This window comes from Zalophus californianus, chromosome 9 (assembly GCF_009762305.2).
Source record: "Zalophus californianus isolate mZalCal1 chromosome 9, mZalCal1.pri.v2, whole genome shotgun sequence".
Classification (NCBI taxonomy): domain Eukaryota; kingdom Metazoa; phylum Chordata; class Mammalia; order Carnivora; family Otariidae; genus Zalophus; species Zalophus californianus.
In genome coordinates, this window is record NC_045603.1 from 12,300,404 (window position 1) to 12,318,147 (window position 17,744).

General features: G+C 58.4%; 1 protein-coding gene across 3 annotated transcripts; it reads right to left on the minus strand.

Moving 5' to 3' along the window:
* Window positions 1–5,364: 5,364 nt before the first annotated feature.
* On the minus strand, window positions 5,365–17,350 carry RASD2 (RASD family member 2). Of its 3 annotated transcripts, none has more exons than XM_027591771.2 (3): window positions 16,326–17,350; window positions 11,184–11,577; window positions 5,365–7,837 (listed from the first exon to the last, which is right to left on the minus strand). In XM_027591771.2, the coding sequence occupies exons 2-3, from the start codon at window positions 11,470–11,472 to the stop codon at window positions 7,308–7,310; spliced, it is 819 nt and encodes a 272-aa protein (XP_027447572.1). In that variant the 5' UTR covers window positions 11,473–11,577; window positions 16,326–17,350; the 3' UTR covers window positions 5,365–7,307. The 3 variants fall into 3 exon arrangements, with proteins under 3 accessions (XP_027447572.1, XP_027447573.1, XP_027447574.1); XM_027591772.2 differs by lacking the exon at window positions 16,326–17,350 and adding an exon at window positions 13,728–13,770; XM_027591773.2 differs by lacking the exon at window positions 16,326–17,350 and adding an exon at window positions 12,396–12,434.
* Window positions 17,351–17,744: the final 394 nt, after the last annotated feature.

Here is a 17,744-nt window from a genome sequence, read left to right on the forward strand (position 1 = left end):
GGCAGGGGCACGTGCCCGCCCAGGGGGGCTTGCCACAGAGCCTCCTAGCACAGAAGTCATCGTGGCTGGCACTAATCAGACGCCAGGCAGCCTTCTAAAGTTCCACAAGTATTAACTCGTTAACTTATGATGACCCAGTGAGATGGTGGTGTGATGACCTCTCTCTTTTTTTTTAAATTTTATTTATTTATTTATTTGACAGAGAGAGAGAGAGAGAGAGAGCACAAGCAGGGGAAGTGGAAGAAGGAGAAGCAGACTCCCCACTGAGCAGGGAGCCCGATGTGGGGCTCGATCCCAGAACCCTGGGATCATGACCCAAGCCAAAGGCAGACACTTAACCAACTGAGCCACCCAGGTGCCTGTGATTACCTCTCTTACAAAAGAGGAAATCAAGTCACAGAGAAGCTAGGTGTGATAGATTAAGCCACGTTCACCATCCTTCATACCATACGTGCGAGCCCTTTGCCACATGACTCCCCTAGAGCGGACAGAGTGCGTTTCCCCACCCCGTGGACTGGGGACTGGTCATGGGACTTGCTTTGACCAGTGAAATATGGCAGATGTGACAGTGTGTCAGTCCGAGGCTGAGGCTCAGAAGGCATTTCATGCTCCCACCCCCCCCTTCTGTGATCCGATGGTCTGTCCTGAGAAGTGCATTCCCTGGGTGGCTACAGGTTCCTCAGCCCAGGGTTGGGGGGTGTCCCCAAACGAATGGATAGAACAGACTGGAACCCAACCTGGAGTCCAGAGCCAGGGCCAGGGCCAGAGTGAGGTGCATGTGGCAACTGCCTCTGGGGCAAAATTTAGACAGCTGTCAAAAAACTCAGGAATCAAGCCAAGTAATATTTTCATGCAAAATTTTAAAAATAAAAAGTAATGTGAAAAATCTGCTGCTATAGATGAAATGCTTGTGTCCCCCAGAATTCATATGTTGAAGCCTAATTCCCAGTGGTATGGTATTTGGGGGGGGCCTTTGGGAGGTGATGAGGTCATGGGGGTAAAGCCTACATGGGATTAATGCCCTTATAAAAAAGACCCCACAGAGCTTCCTTATGCCTTCCACCATGTGAGAAGACTGCCATCCATGAGCAAGGAAGCAGGCTTCACCAGATCCGGAAGCTGCCAGCGCCTTGATCTTGGGCTTCCCGGCCTCCAGAACTGTGAGAAATAAATTTCTGTCATTTATAAGTCAGTTTATCTACTAGTATGAGTGTGAGTAGTATGAGTTTATTTAGTAGTATGAGTATTGTTAATACTCAATTTATGGTATTTTTGTTATAGCAGCCTAAATGGACTGAGACATTCACAATGAACAAAATATCCACATTTCCAGTAAGGACAGGATCCATACTGAAGCCCAGCCCAGCCCTGTGCCATGTTCCTTCTCCTAGATGAGGCTGGAGTCCCTCCCTGGCTCCATTCTCCAGCACCCTCCACCCGGCAGATGGTCCTGACCCTCTCCCCTTCATTTCTGCAGAGACCCTAAGGAGACTGATCTCAGATTCCAAAACCAGGTGCCAAACCAAAGGCAAAAGTTTCAACATGTCTGGCCAAAAACCAGCTACTTGACTCTCATACTTCTCACCTATGTCAAAGATATAAAAGAGTCAGTCGTGAGAGGATTTTTTTGGGAAAGCCATGGCATGCTGTGGGAGTGTCTGCCCCTCAGTTTAAGCCTAGAGTGCCTGGTGCATGTCCTCGTAGCTGAGGGCTCTGTGGACCACTGTTTGTCCTCTCTCTGCCTGGTAAATCTAATGAGTGTTAGATCGTCTGAGTTAGAGACCAGAGACCCTTACTGAACTCAGATCAGTTTATACTCTTAAAGTTGATTAGGGCCAAGGATGTGAGTTTCATACAGACCAGATGTGGGCAAACCATGAGAGAAAGCTGGCAAGGGAAGGCCTGAGCCCCGTCCAAGAGAACACTGTGGATGGGCAAGAGGCCTCAGCACGGGAAACCGACAGGTGTTAGAACATTCCTAGAGGCTGCGAAAGGACCTAGCAAGCAACCCACATAAAGATGCCCAGAACTACATCAAGATGCCCGCAGGTGAGCCACGGCCAGGGATGGTGCGATGGGGACGGGAAAATCAATGAAATTATACCTGCGATTCTAATGTCATTGTTAAACATCTCCCATGCTCCCAGCGCGACATTGTCTTACCGTGACGCCATAGTACCGGGCAAGAAAGAACTTCCCTGCTCCTCTGACCTCCTCCCCCCACCCCCACCAGACCCACCTCCCAAGGACCAAGGGCGGAGGAGAGCGAAACTAGAGTTAGCTAAAAGGGAAGCCAGAGAGCGAGGAAAGGACAAGCTGCCCGTCGTTCTTTTCCTCAGTTTCTGCCTTTTTGTGTGAGCAGACCACAGCTGGGGGGAGGAGGGAAGGTCTTTCCTTTGCCCGAAGACTGAACTGTCCATCATCACATGGGCCAAGGATTTTTAATTGAGGCTGCATCTGCCACCTGAAGAGCCTTTGGTGTCGATGAGAAAAACCATGGGACAGTCCAAGTTTTTATCAAGGGACAGGGGAAAATAAAGCCCACATCCACTTTAAGGAAGCAGCGGGAGGTCCAGGTGCTTTCTGAGTGAAGTCTGGTTGCACATGGTGGCCAGAGTTCTGGACCCGATGAGTGAGGGTGCAGGGTGGACCATTAGCTGGCCAGCCAGATGGCCTCTCCCATTTCTCCAGGTGGAGGCACCACTGGGCGTGGGGTCACCTGGCAAGGAACTGCGTTTCCCAGCCCTTCCCACAGGTGTGCATGGCCAGTGGAAGTGAGTGGGAGGGCCTGAGAGCAGCATCCTCTGCAGTCTCTTCCCCTACTCCGCTGGCTGAACTTGAATGTGGTTCATGTGGTGACTATGGCTTTGACCTTGCAGATGGTGACATGGTCCTAGAGATGGGGTGGCCTGAAACCTGGATGCCCAAATGACCCGTGGAGCAGAGCCACCCCCTGGCCTAGCGCACTCATCTCAGACTTTCCCATGAAACAGTTCCTCTGTTGCAGTGGCTGGACCTTTTGCAACGAGCTGTAGAGCATCTCACTCCCTATGAATGACATCTGCTCAAGGTTGCTGAACTACATTCAGATGTCGCACCTCAGCCTCCCAGTCTCTCCCTCCAGAGAGCAGCCCCTCAGCCAACTCAGTTATGAAAACTCTGGGGAGAAAACATGCTTTGCGATCAGACGTGGATTCTAGCTCAGCTCTGCCACTTAGAGCTGTGCAACCTCAGACGAGTGGCTTCACCTCTCTGGGCCTCGATCCCCTGGTATGTAAAGTAAAAAGGGAGTCATAATCCTTCCACACAGCTTTGCCATGAGGATCCAACAAGAGGTTGCAGGTGAAGGCCCAGCACGGTGTTCAGTGCACAGTAGGTCTTCAACAAAGGCCACGCTCCCTCCCTAGCCCCGTTCCCAGCAGCCTTTGCTGCTGAGCCCCAGCTGGCCTCCCGTCAGCCCCAGCAAGCCGTGAGCCAGACTGAAGTTTTTCTTTTGAGTAAGTGACAGGTTCAGGGAGGCGGAACGGAATAAGTACTTGGAGTTCGCAGCACAGAATTCTCTGAAATCGGATTCCCAGCGTTCCCGTCCTAGGATCGGGAACTAAGCCGGCTGTCTTGCGCTTGTCTCTGAATGGTTTCACTGTGGGGGAATTGTCCTACTATCCTATTCTACCCTCCGTCCCAGGGCTAAGCAGAGATCTGTGGGGCAAATGTCCTCTGCTGCAGCCAGCCTCGCGCTCAGTAACCCCGTCCCAGGGTGAGCCTAGGGGATGCAGGGAGCCGGGGCCGGGGCCGGGCTGGAGCAAGCATGTTCTGTTTAGCAACGAGCGGAATGTTGTGGATTATGTAATGGGAATAGTAATTCCTCCTTGCAGAGAACAGAGGGTTGCAAGGGGCTATTCGTATGTTGTCTGGTCCAACTGCCCTGTCTCCACCTCCCCTGTAGAGATAAAGAAGCTGAAGTGTCTGGGAAAGGACATGACTTATTCATAGTCCCCAGCGGAGCAGGGGAGTGGCAGAGGTGGCCCGGGGCTTGACGCACAGGGGAAGGCTTGCCCTAGGAGCCCAGCTGCGTCCCGCTAGCCCCTCTTAGAGCACCGAGCTGGCCCGTGATACCGGGGGCGGTGTTGGCCTCCATGTCTCATGCATACAAAGACCAGGACTGGGAAAGCGTCAACGTGATTTACCTCCCATACTTGCCCTCTCTGCCCAGTGTGGCCAAAGGATGGGAGGGGAGCTAGGCTCCCAGGTGGGCAGAGCGGGGAGCTCTCCTCCTGCTCCCCTCATACCCCAGGCCCACCTGGTCTTGCTTCCACCCTGGCCAGGCTCACCTCACCTTGTGAATGTCTGGACAGAGATCTCGCCCTCTGAATTGGGAGCCCCATCACCTACACGCTCGGTGACAGTTGTTGATTGATCAAAAACACAGACCATTGATGCAAAATCCTTTCCTCACCCACATGAAGCTAAGATGGGCTCTGGTTTCGAATCCTCCCTCTGCCACGGCACCAGCTTTGTGCCATCTTGGACAAGGTGGGGGGACAGCAGGGTGAACATGAGGAACAGGTTTCTCATGGAGCTGAAGAGGGGGCCCGGGCTCGAGACACAACGTGTAAAGCACGCAGCAGGTGCAAGGCTGGTCTCCTCCTCTTGCCTCCGCCGTGGGGGCAGGTTCGGGGTGGCACAGGCTCAAGACCCTGTCCCTCTGCCTCCACCCCCATCCCGCTTCATTTCCCATGAAGGCTCGCTCTGCTCGCCCAGTGTTTATTGAATACTGTCCAGAAAGTTGTACATCAAATCAACCATAGAGACCTGGGCTCTGTCCCAACCTTGAGGACCAACCGTCCAACTGAGACTGCCCACTACTGACATTTGGGGCCAGATAACTCTCTATTGTGGGAGATGACCTGAGCACGAGGGTACTCTATCCACTAGACACTAGCAGTACTCCCCACCCAAGGCTTGGTGATTCAAAAATGTTTCCAGATGATGTCAAACGTTCCCTGGGGCAAAATCAATGGTCTACAGGAGCCTCACAGAATTCAGACATATGGTGGCCCCTAAGGGCTGATGATCCATGGGGTGGGGGGGAGTCTCTTTTGTCTGACCTCGCTACCCCTCCAGAGGGACACTGACAACTCAGCACACACCTCCCAGAAGGCCCAGAAGGGCAAGGGCCAAGAGAGGGGCACAACCTCCTATTTTGGGGTGCCCCCTCCCCCACCTATTTAAACTTGAAGACTGACTCAGTGCTGCCACCAGGCAGGCGCAAGCTAGGGAGGCCAAGGCCAGCTTTGGTTGGAGGAAGAAGCAAACCCTCTTAGAAATACAGAAAATTCACATGGTCAAGGACACAGCTTAGAAACAAACCCACTTTAATTGGTAGCGCACACAGAGATCCCGGGTAGCGGGGGCATCACGGGTGGGACCAGACCACACACCTGTCCTGGCCAGGGTACCCAGTCTGCTTAGAGGGTGCAGGCTGGGGCCGGGTGAGGGCACAGAAGCGGGGCGCCAGGGTAGAGGTATGGAGTATGCAGAGCTGGAGCTAGGGCAAGTATTTAGCTTTGTGTTCACATGTGTGTACACGGACGTATCTGGGCATGACGTACACAGAATTTATAGGAGCCCTCGAAGACCGATCTAGAGAGAGGGTCAGGGAAAAGACACCTCCGGTTTCTGAAGGCTTCCCCTCTCCCCGCCCCGGGGCTGAAGAAGCATCAAGAGAGGGGGTGGGAGTGCCGAATACCCAGACTTAGCCCCGCTTCTGCCACTCACAGATTTGCTGTGTGGGCTGGAGTGAGCAGGAGTCACTCACCCTCTCTGGGCCTCAGAAAGATTCACTAGATGATCACTAAGGTTCCTTGTAGCCCTAAGTCTCAATATTTTAAAGGAGATTAAGATACAAAATGTACTTGTTAAGAGCTGATGACAAGACCTTTGGTCTGCAGGCTCAAATCCCGCCACACCTGGGACGCAGAAGCCCAGCGCTAGGCACAAGCTAGGGACCCACGAGGAGCCTTCCCACCTACCTCTCTGGGCTCGGCGGGGGTTCCCAGCTGCTCCTGCACCCCCCCCAAACAGCGCACAGGGCACAGAGCAGTGGGGTGGCAGGGGCGGGCACAGGCCATGCGGGTGAGGGAAACAGGCCGAGGCTGGGGAAGGGCCTGGCCTTGGGGGCATAAAGTGCACTGCTCACCCTCTTTGTTTCCTAGCACACAGTGGACCCAGCACCCAGTAGGTGCTCAATAAATGCTTGAGGAGCGAGCACAGTAGAAGACGGCGTGGTTCTAGGCAGAGCCTTGCCCTGAACCTGGTGGGGTGGGGATGGGCTGGAACGTGCCACCTCCCCCCTGAGTCTCAGCCGCCTCCTCTGTGAAACGGGGGGTGGGGGGGCAGGAGGAGAAGCAGCCCCAGCCTGCCCCCCCACCTCCCCAGTGCAAGTGTAAACTGTGAAGCTCACGACGGAGGGCAGTGTCTAGCCGGAGGCAGGCCCCAGAAACCTTGTCCGGGATCGGGATCGGGGAAAGAGGTGTCCCCAGCAGAGGCAGCGGGTCTAACCTGGCCGGGGAGCGGGGGGGGGGGGGGGGGGGGGGGGCCGGCCAACGAGGCGGGGGTAGCTTTTCAGTACAAGGATTTACGTTCCGGCAGCTACGCACAATGCACCACGGGAGGACAGCAAAGCACAGCCAGCAGACAGGGGAGGAATCTGCGGGAGACGGTGGAGGCCGGCTGTCCGGGATGGGCGGGGTCTGGGGACGTGGCCACGCCCCTCTTCCAACACAGGGTTGGCGGCCCTGGCTCACGGGTGGGGACTCCTGGGGGTCACCCCAGGGGTGGGGGGGCGCGGAAACGGCTGAGCCGAGACTGGAGGGCGAGCGTCCTCTCCCATTTGGCTCCGGGGCTCGTTATCACCCCGCGACTATTCCAGGAAGTTCCGTCAAGGCAGGGAGTCTGGCCCCTCCGGCATCAACCCCAAGGATAGGGCGGCTCTGACTTGGGTGCCGAACAAGTCCCGAGGTCTCCCAACCTTGTTTCTGGCCCCGCACGGAGGAGCTGAAAGCACAGGGGGACCTCAGAAAAGCAGAATCAGAGGGAAGTGGTGAGAAGGCAAGGAGAACATACAGAGGTCGGAGGCTGGGGTCGCCCAGTCTGGCGCCAGAGGCCTTTGAACACGGCTGCTGTCGGGGTCTCGTTAAGGGGCGGGGGGGGGGGGGGGGGGGGGGGGGGGGGACATACGGGCAGCGGGCACCTGGGGCCACCTCCCGTAAGGCACTGCCTTAGCCCCAGCCCAGCGTCCCTCCCGCTCACTGGATGGTGCATTTGTCCCGCTCGCGGGCCTGGCCCTCCCGAAGGACCTTGGCCTTGATGTACTTGAGGTCACTGTTGACGCTGGGGCGGCGGGCAAAGGGTGAGACCATGCCATAGGCGTCCATGTCCTTGACGCGGCGCATGCAGAAGGGCCTGGGGTGGAAGGCGTCCCCGTACTGCACGGAGATCTTGCGGTGCAGGGCGGGGCTCATCTCGTGGGGCAGCTTGGCCATGCTGAAGAGCACGTAGAACATCTCATCCACGTTGGTGTTCTTCTTAGCCGACACCTCGAAGTAGGCGCAGTTCTCGTCCCCGGACACCAGCAGCTCGGCCTCAGTGGTGGGCACCTGACGGCAGAGCTCGCCATGGTCGTTCTTGTTGCCGCAGATGACCATGGGCAGCTCCGCCGCCTCCTTGGTCTTGTTCTTCAGGCAGGACTTGACCTCCAGGATCTGCTTCTGGAGGCGCTTGACTTCGTCGAAGGACTCACGGTTATCCAGGCTGAACACCAGGATGAAAACATCACCTGCGGGGAGAGGGACCCAGGTGGTGAGGCCACCCCTCCCGGTCACTGACTCAACCCTCCCGGCCTTAGGGGGAGTGGCTGTTCTCCCCATTTTCCAGAGCAGGAGGCTGAGGTCCAGAGGCTCAAAGCCCTTGTTCACAGTCACACAGTGAACATGTGGCTCAGCCTGGCTCAGACACAGTTCATCCCCCCGACACTTCCCTGCAGAGCTGGAGATAGAGCGAGTTGCTTGTGAATTTGTGCAGACTGTGTTAGAATAATAATAATAAATACAATTTTCGTGGCAGCAGGGGTCTTGCCCGACTTGTTCAGAGCACATCCCCCGGGCCTGGAATCATGCCCGACACATCGCAGGAGCTCAGAGTGCTGGCACCTGGCAGGCCTCGGTTCACATCTGGCCCCTGCCACTTACTGGCCCCGCAGCCTGGGGAAGGCCAGGCAGCCTCTCTAAACCTTAATTTTCTCCATCTGTCCCACATGGATGAAATACACCTTCTTGTGAGGGTTTCACCAGGTAATGAACGGAGAGTGGCCCAGGCTCAGAGGTCTTAGGTATCGAGATGACAAGGGGAACAAGCCCCTGCGAGAGCCAGTGTGGGTCACGTGCTTCATGCGCACTTTCCTCCCCGACTCCTCCCAAAACCTCTGCGGTGGGGATTTCAGTACCTTCCTGGTATAGGTGAGCAAACAGAGGCTCAGAAAGGGCGAGCAACCTGCCCAAAATCACACAGTGTGGACATAGCTAGGCCGAGACGTGGACCTGCTGCTGTCCTTACCTAGCCACTGCCTGGCACACGCAGGTGCTCTCTGCTTCTTGAATAAACCATGGATGAATAAGTGAGTGCTAGCCTCCAAGACCCATGCGGTCCCTGCTTCAACTCACTGCATTACTCAAGATGAGTCTTTGGGTCTGAAATGGGCCATGCAGGGGTGGCGGGGGGCTGGGGGGGGCAAGGAGAGAGAGACCAGGCAGTGCCTACATCCCAATCTCTGGATGTTACTACTGGGATTATGGCTCACGCTCAAACTTTGGCTTCAGTTTGAAAGAACCGGTGGGGAGATGTCAAAAATCCCTGTTTCCCAGACAAGGAAACTGAGGCTCAGAGGCCCATGCCACATTCAGAACCACGCTCCAGCCAATGGTATACCCTTCACCATGCACTCCGGGACAGAGGGAGACGGTATCACCCACGACCTTGTCCCCCAGCACCCAGCACACAGTGGGTGTCCATAAAATTGGGTGAATGGGCAGGGTGGGATGGGAACAATGGGGGTGGGGGCTGCTGAGAGAGGCACTTGCCAGGTGGCCCCAGCCTGGCAACCGTGTCTGCCTGGGCTGCCAACCCCGTCCCATTAGGCTAAGCCTGGGCCCCTGAGGACTCGGCGGCCTTGACATATTCAAATGCAAGACCGCGATGCCAAGCTTCAGAGACAGCGTGTGGCTGGCAGCTGGAAAGAGAGCTGGCGGCAGAATTAATGGCTTTCAGAACTTCCTGCGCACCAGCACCAGGTCGGAAAATGAGGCACGGGCTGGTGAGTGAAAAAAGCAAGCAGCAGACAGATGTGCTCCGAATCGTAAGTGCACGTTGAAAAGAGACGGGCAAAAGCCCTCCCTGTTACGAAGATGATACAAATATAAAGGTCAGTGTGTTCGTGGGGGGTCTAGAAGTGTCCCACCAGACTGATGGGGCGGTCACATCCGGGGAGGGGACAAGAGCCTGGCATTGGGGACACAGGTCAAAGGGGCTTCTTTAGGCTTCTCTGTGTTTACAGGAGGGTGTGTTTGCATATCACTGATGTAATTAAAAAATGAATTTTGGAAATATGCACATGGTCCTCCTCCACATCTCTCTCCCTCCCTCTGATGTTAGCCTTAATTATATTGGTGGGCACCCAGTCTGCTCCCCAAGCCAAGGAGAGCGGACATCCCTGCACCCCCACCAGGTGGCTGGAAGTTTCCCCACAGCCACACGGCGGGGGAACCAAGCCGATGTCCATTGTACGGCTGGGGAGACTGAGACTCAGACCTCTGGTCACATATCGGAGCCACCAAGTGGCTCCAGGTCAACCCAGGGCTCCTTCTATCCACACACGGCCTCTCCAAGATATGGGGTAGGGGGTCCAAGTGTGATGTGGGTCAGACGGTCAGCAAGGACAGCCTGCAGGAAGAAGCCATCTGCCCAGGGTGCTCAAGGAGGGGGCTCGGCCAGGGTACAGGGGCAGGAGTGCGCATGGCGTGGGTTTCTTGGTGCAAGAACATCTCCATTTGGGGGCTTATTTTAGTGATGGATAGAGGGGCACTTGCTCATTCCTTCCCTTCATCACTGCCCAGCAGTGGGAGAAACATGGCTTAGGAAAGCACTCTGCCTAGCCCCGAGCAGGCACTCTATAAATGCTGAGTGAATTTAAGACCAGTGTTTACTGAGCACTTACTCTCTGTTCACCAAGCACTTCTGCCGTATTAACTCATTTACTTCTCACAGTGACCTTTGGGGTGCTCTCACACAGAGAAAGCCATGCCCCAGACAGATAAAGTCACTTGCCCAGAGGTAAAAACCAGGAAGCCGCTGCCCCAGGTGGCCCGGTCTCTGGCCCGCCGTCCTATAGCCGCCACGCAAAACTGCCTGAGTAATGCCCAGTCCTGCATCTCCATGTGCCCCCTTAATCCCTGACAATCTCCCTTCCCTCCCCACCATTCCCAGCATGGCCAAGAGACTACGGGACAGTTTAGTGGTAGAGAATAAGAGCCAGACGGCCAGGGACCACCTGTGTTACCACCTGGACTAACTTAACCTCTCTGGGCCTCCGTTTCCCCACTTGTAAAGTGGAAGCAAAGACCCATCTCCTAGATTAATTGTGAGGATGAAATAAATCCATGCCAAGCTCTAAGAACGGGCCCAGGCACACAGCTTGATAAGCAGCATTAGCTATTGCCACCACTGTTCCTCTGATTACTACTGAGCTCCCGGCCTGGGCAGGGCTCCTGCCTACCCTTTGACTGACCGCTGCCCGGGTCCTGCCCGCCCTTACTGAGACAGCAAAGGCCTGGGGTGTCAAGAGATCTGAGGCCAGCAGACTGACCCTGGGCCCCGGAGCTCTGCTGGGCTACCTCCCGCAGGAGAGTTCCCAGAGAGGACTACCCACCCCCCGCCCCCCATAACCACCCGCGACAGCTCCCGCTCTTCTGGAAGGCAGCCCTGCAGGACTCGATCCACAGCCAGCCAGAGTGGAATTTGGGCCCCAGCTCGATCATCCGCTCAGGCAAGCAGCCGCCCTCTCTGCCCCTCCAGGCACACCCCACCCGGGAGGCTTGTTGTGAGTGGACATGCCCACCCCGGGGACCCACCTGTGAGGATGGAGAGTCTGCGCATGGCAGGGAAGGGGTGGTTGCCGGACGTGTCCAGGATGTCCAGCTGGTACATGTCGCCTCGGATGTTGTAGACCTTTCGGTGGAAGTCCTCGATGGTGGGCGTGTACTGGTCCTCGAAGCGGCCGTTGAGGAAGCGGGAGACAATAGAGCTCTTGCCCACCCGTGAGGCGCCCAGCACCACCATGCGGTACGAGTTCTTGGCGGGCACGCTGAGCGTGCAGTTCCCGCTGGACAAGGTCTTCATCATGGCTCGGGCCGGCGGCATGGAGCGGGGAGCCGATGTCAGGAGGCCCTGCACCCGGCCCTGCAGCCTCTTGCTGGCAGCCTTGGCCTCCTCTGCGTGGCTCCGGTCTAGGTGTCCGTTTTCTGTCTGTAAGATGGGGACGTTAGACTGGGGTGTCTCTAGGGGGCCTTGCAGCCCTGCCGGCTCCGTCATTCATGCCCTCCCCGGCCTCCTTCCTCCGCATCCACCCACCCCACAGGCGCTCATCACCCTTGTGTCTGTCCACCCCTTGTTTATCCGGGCCCAGGACTGCTGGGGCCAGAATTTTTGCTTTACCCCGGCTCCCTATTGCTCTCGGGCAAGCAGGTAGCTTTGCAGAGGCCCCTTTGACCTGAGAGTCACTTCTCTCGTCTATAAAAGGGACTCTACTCCCAGGACTGTTGCACATGCTGAGGTCATAAAACGTTAACTCTTGCTAGAACCTGATCTCTCCCTGGCCCCTCGGTCCTGTCCCACTCTGGCCTCCCAGGAGCTGTGAGTCCAGGGCATGACTTGGGGAAGGCGCTAGAAAGCGTTTCTTAGGCCCGGGCCTAAGGCCGTTTCAGGCCTTCCCAGCAACAGGGAAAAGGCCACGTCCAGACCACATCCTCCCCAGCCAGGGCCCAGCGATTTAAGCACCAGGCCCTGGGAATTTGCTCACTTCGGAGATCCAGAGACCTGGCCTAGGGGATGTGGGTCAGAGAAATAACCCAGGAACAACTCGAGTCCCTCAGAGCTCCAAGTGTTTATGGTCCTGGGGTATACCCAGAACTTGCTATGGGGGCTTCTCAGCCTTGTGGAAGAGACCGAAATGGGTCCCAGCTCCAAAGCCCAAATGGAGATAAATAACCCCCCAGGGCTCCAACAGCCCCACCCCAAAGGCCAGTCACAGCCCCGCCACCCTCCTTCCCTCTGTCAGCACCCACCAGAATCCACTTAGAATCCCTGAGCCCATCTCTCTGTTGGAGCTCTGTTGAGATCTGCCTCCACTTCTTAGCTCGTGCTAGTCCCTCTGCCAGAACACCCTCTTCTCTTTATGTTTCAGGGCCTGCCTCAAATACCACCTCCTCTCTGAAGGCTTCTCTGGCTCCCCAGCCCACCCCAGCAGGAATCCCTCCCCTCTCTAGAGAAAAGGAACCAGAAATGGATACAGGCCCACTGGAATATCGGTCCCCTCTGCCCTCAGCCTGTGGCCACACACGGTTGTGCAGGCTGGGCACTGCACAAGGCACCCAGCTGGGTGGGAAAGTTAGGGCTGTCTTTGTGGAGTTCATCTGCCCAGAGAAGGCACCTCTTTTCAATGTGCACTGGGAGCCGTACAGACCAGCTCCCATTGGTCCACACCCCTGGCTGCTCCAGCTCAGGAGCCTGGAATGCCTCATCCACTTACTCCAAGGCTCTCTCCAACATCACATTGTTCTCTGCCCTTATACTAAGAGACTGGAGGTGGAGAGACCTGTGTGTGAGTCTCCTGGCATACGTCCTGTTCGGGGCATTCAGGCATCTGCCTCTGCTCGCCCCGCCCAGCCGAGAGCCACTGTGCAGTAAACCAGCTCTCAAAAAATACCTTTTTAAGACGCTTTTGTTGGTAGCATTTATCAACCTCCGTGGCACACACATTCCCACCACGGCCAATTCCCAGCTACCAAGAGGATCTCGATGAGTGAATTGCAAAGAGATGCACACAATAAGCCCGCTCTGCACACTGCTGACCCTAAGCCCGGAGCCCTGACAATCACCATTAGCCAAGCCCCCGCCGTGTGCCGAGCACCGTGCTAAGTACAGAACAAAAACGGGAGCTGACGTTGACCTTGCAGTCAACGTATGCCAGAGTGTTCTAAGTGCTCTGATTAACGTGTACTCATTTGCTCCACTCCTCAGCAACCCCAGAAGGACGGTGGTGTTCCCCCAGGTTACAGGAGAGGATCCTGAGGCCCAGAGAAGTTTAGTAACTGCTCATGGTCACACAGCCAGTAACCAGCAAAGGAGAGATCTGACCCCAGGCCGTCTGCCCCACGCAACGGAGCCTCCTCACCACCTCCCTCCAAGGAAGATATTATCTTCCTTGACTGGCCCATGTAGTTAATAAGGGAACCAGGACAGTGACTCCGTGACGAAGACCACCACATCCCCCTCTAGTTCATGCCTGCGGCCATCTCTCAATTTATCCCACAGGATTTCAGCACCATGTACACAGCAAGTGCTCAATAAATGATCCAGGAATGAATGAAGCAAAAGGGTCTGCCTTTGGAGCTCACCTGCAGCTTCCTTCTGAGGCCTTGCCCCTCCTCTCCTGCCCTGCCTGGCTGGCCCAGGTGCTGTGCTGAGGGTCTCTGTGCCCCGGACACACCTGTGGGTGCGCAGTGGGGAGAGGGGGCTGAAGTCTTCTCGGCAAGCCAGCCTGGGCCTTCAGCAGAGACGGGAGGGAAAGAGGCGCCACACCACGACAGCCCCCTCCCTGGTCCCTCTGCAGGGAGCTGGATTCTGCTGTGATCACCTCTGTCTAGACAGAGAGGGAAGGAGGCCAGCAGCCCCCAGGGACAATGCTAGTCCCCATCACCGCCTGCCCAGCTTCTAGCCCGGAGTTCCTGGTACAGATGTGCTAGGATCAGTGGCTGAAGGGGCCTGAGCAAGTCGGAGAGGAGAGGCTGAGAGTCAGAGAGGAGACGGGGCCTCAGAAAGAGGCCGGGGGGCGGGGGCGGGTAAGTGGCTTTCTTCTCTGACAGAAGACTGTGAGTCTTCACGTGGCCCTAGCCACGTGGGGCTGTGTGTGGCACCCAGACACCTGGACGCCAGCTGACAGCGCTTCCGTGAGCCCCACCTCCTGTCCCCATATCTCCCTTCCCTCTCCTCCCCCAGAGGCGGCACAGGGGGCCGCTGTGGGCATGGCTTCTCTCCTCTGCTGCTGGCTCTCCACTCTCCATCCTCAGCCGGGCCGACCTCACACAGCGAGGAGCAGAGGGCCAGCAGGGGGCCAGGGGCCCTTCGAGAACGTAGAGCCCAACCCTGGAGGCTCAGAAGGTGGTTAATGGGGACCCCTCACAGCACGAGAACCCGAAGGTGAGTTCTGTGACTCTCAGCTGACCCCACCCCAGGGCCATTCCCAGGGCCGCCAGGGAGGCAGAAAGTCCCAGAGCAGAGATGGAGCGGGGCCGTCCTGGGGGAAGAGTAGTCGAAGCCAGACGGGCTTCCGTCACACCGGGTGCTTCGCATACCTTGTGCCCGCGACCTCCCGACAGTCCCATGAAGAGCAGCCCACCATCAATCCGCCGGACTGACGGGAACACTGGGGACCGGTGTGGCTGAGTCACTTGCCCCAGCTCACGCAGATCACCGGCCAGGCCAGGATGAGAATTAGGCGGCTGGGCTCGAAAGCCTGGGCTCTTACCTCCACAAAAACCCACCCCCGGGCCAAGACCAGTCTTTTTCAAAACAGTGCCTGACTCAGGGAAGCCTCAGCTGGCGTCAGGCAGAGGGATGACCCCTGAGGCCTATTAGGTTCTCGTTCCCTCTCTCTCCCTGCGGCTGGGGGCAGGCACCCTGCCCAGGACTCACCCCCAACCCTGCCCAGCCGGCTCCCAGCAAATGCACCTGTAGGTTCACCCCTTTCTTCGCCCTCAAGCCCCTCGCCCAGGGCCTGCCTGGAAGATGGAGGGAGTCAGAGGGACAAGAACATCAGGACAAGAGTGTGGACATGGCCTTCTCCCTGTGAGTCCCCAGAGCTGGGTGCACTGCACCAGTTCCCCCCCGCCCAACTCCCTCCCACACACCTCAAGCCCCCTCCATTAGCACACATGCCAGTTCTCTGGACATACACCTTCTTCACTGGCTTCCATCCCTACCCCGAGGGGTGTCCTGGGGGCTTTGCAAAGTCAGCCTCACCACCCTTGGCAGCTCGGGATGGTAGAAAGCAGGCAGCCACCGGCTTCCAGCACACCAGCCCTGCCTCTCGCCAGCTCAGCACACTGGGGCAAACGGTTTGGCCTGGTGGGGCTGGTCATCTATCAAATGGCTGTTGTAAGAAGCAGCCCCGTAGGGTGGCCTGGATTGTTCAGCGAGAAGTCAAGAGGCTAATACAGCTCTTGACACGCAGCAAGCGGGTTCCTTTGAGGCACCCCCTCTTGGCATTCAAGGGGTTGCCTGGAACAGCCAGGTGGGGTAGGACTGGAGTGCAGGCAGAGGTCTTGGGGGGGGCCCATCTTGTCACTAGGACACCAGGGTAAGCCTGAATCATGGGCTCCTGAGCTGGCTGCCCCATCCCAGCCTGGCCTCCTACCTGCCGCGAATTCTGAACATCCTCTGTCATCCTACCAGGGCAGGGGGCAAAGGGAGGAGAGGTCAGAGAGAGCTCCTCAGGGGTACCTGGAGGCCCTCCGGGCCAGCTGAACACAGGAAACATTTCCGGGGCAAAGAATCACCCAGGAAACTCACTCCCTGCACCAACCCCCCCGCCAAAAAAAGCTCAGTGAACACTGGACAGGAAGGTGCTCCTTAATCTTCCCTCCTCCCTGATCCCGTGTCCTCATATTTAAATGGCTATTGCTCTAGGTCCCTGAAATGGAAAGCTCCTAGCAACACATCTAGCACATAGAAGCTCAGAACATCTTTTCCACCTGGGATAGGTGAAGGGCCTAGCACTCAGCCTGACACACATAGTAGGTGCTCAACTAGGATCATTTTCTTTAGATATGTAAAGCTGCCTATGATCCCCGCACATAGTAGATGCTCAATGAGCTTAACTTTCCCTGGTCATGCAAAGCTTCCTCTAGCCTTCCTCCCACAAGCCTCAAACCTTTCTATCTGGCTTCCCCCACTTCCGCCAGCTCCCCAGTTCTGTTGGGGTGTCTCTCTCCTACCTGAGAATGGCGGGCTGGGGCTCTGGCACAGCTTGGAGGGCTGCCTGGAAGCGCCTGGAGGTGCGGGGAACTGCTGGCCTCTCCGGCCGCCGCCGCTGCCGCCGCCGAGGCTTCCAGAGTCTGCAGCGGCTCCGGGGTCACTGCGCCGGGCTCCTCCTCTGCGCGGCTCCGGGCGCCGGGCTGGGCGCGGCCGGGCGAGGGGACATGGGGAGCCGGTGCCCCATTGGTGGGTTCCAAGGGCTCAGAGGGGCCTGGGCACCGGGCGGGCTCGGGCTCGCCGCCGGCCCTGCCCTGCCCCGACCCGGGGGACTCCTGCTGAGCCAGGTGCCCGGAGGCGCGGGGACGTCCGATCCCGGGGTCCCCGCCTAGGTCTCCGGGGCTGGGGGAGGGCGGTAGGGGCGAGTCCGGGGCTTTAAGAGGGTCCTTTGAGCTGCCTGTGGGTGCGTGCGTGTGTGCGCGTCCGGAGTGGGCGAACCTGTGCTGGCCGCCTATGCCACCTTCTCCGCCCTCTCGGGGGGGAGGGGGGGGGTCGCTCGGGGTGGGGGTGCTGCCCCGCTCGCCGCGGCCTCCTCCTCTGCCTGCAGCTCTGCAGCTCTCCCAGCGCCGGAGGGACGGCTCCTTTCTCCCTGCGAGGCGACGCCAGCAGCTGGAGGAGGAGCAGGGCGCTCAGCTCCGCGCGCGTGTGGGAGGGGGCCTTGAACGCCGCCCCAAGGTTTCGCACGTAGCTCCGAGTTAGCCTTAAACACGCTCCTCCTCCCACTTCACCTCCTCTGGCCCTCGGAGGAGGCGAACTTTCTGCGAGCCCAAGCTCCTCCCTCCCTCCCTCTCCTGGAGGCGAACGCCCCTCTCTCCCGCAGGGCGAGGTCAATTGTCCCTCCCGAAAGCGGTCGCAGCCGGGGCTCCCGGTGGCGAGCCCAGCGGCAGAAGCCCAGCTGGCCTGGGCGCTCTCCGCCGCGCCTGCGAGCGTCCCTCCGCGGACCCGTCGCGCAGCGCCCGGCCGCCCCCTCCCCGGCCCGCGAGCAGCGGGTCCCGCCGCCCTGCGCCCGCCTCGGCCTGTCGGAGCGCGCTCGCCCGCCTTGCCCGGCGCCCCGCCCCTAGCACTGCGATCGGCCAATGGGCGGCGGGTCCCGCGGCCCGGCCCCGCCCCGTCCCGCCCGCCCCGCCCGCCCAGCCCGCGGCCGCCGGGGCGCCGCAGTCTGGCGCTCCGCGTGCCGGGGCGCGTGGGGTCGGGGCTGCTGCTGGGGCGGCTGGGGGTGCGCACCGTGACCGGAAGGTGGCACCAGCCTCGGGGGCTGACGTCTGCACGCGCATTCGCACGCACACCGCGCCGGCCGCAGGTGACCCCTGAGGGTCCCGCAGCCAGTCGCCCGCGGTCCCCCCAGCCCGCGCGCCAGGACTCCTGCGTCCTCGCCCATCGCG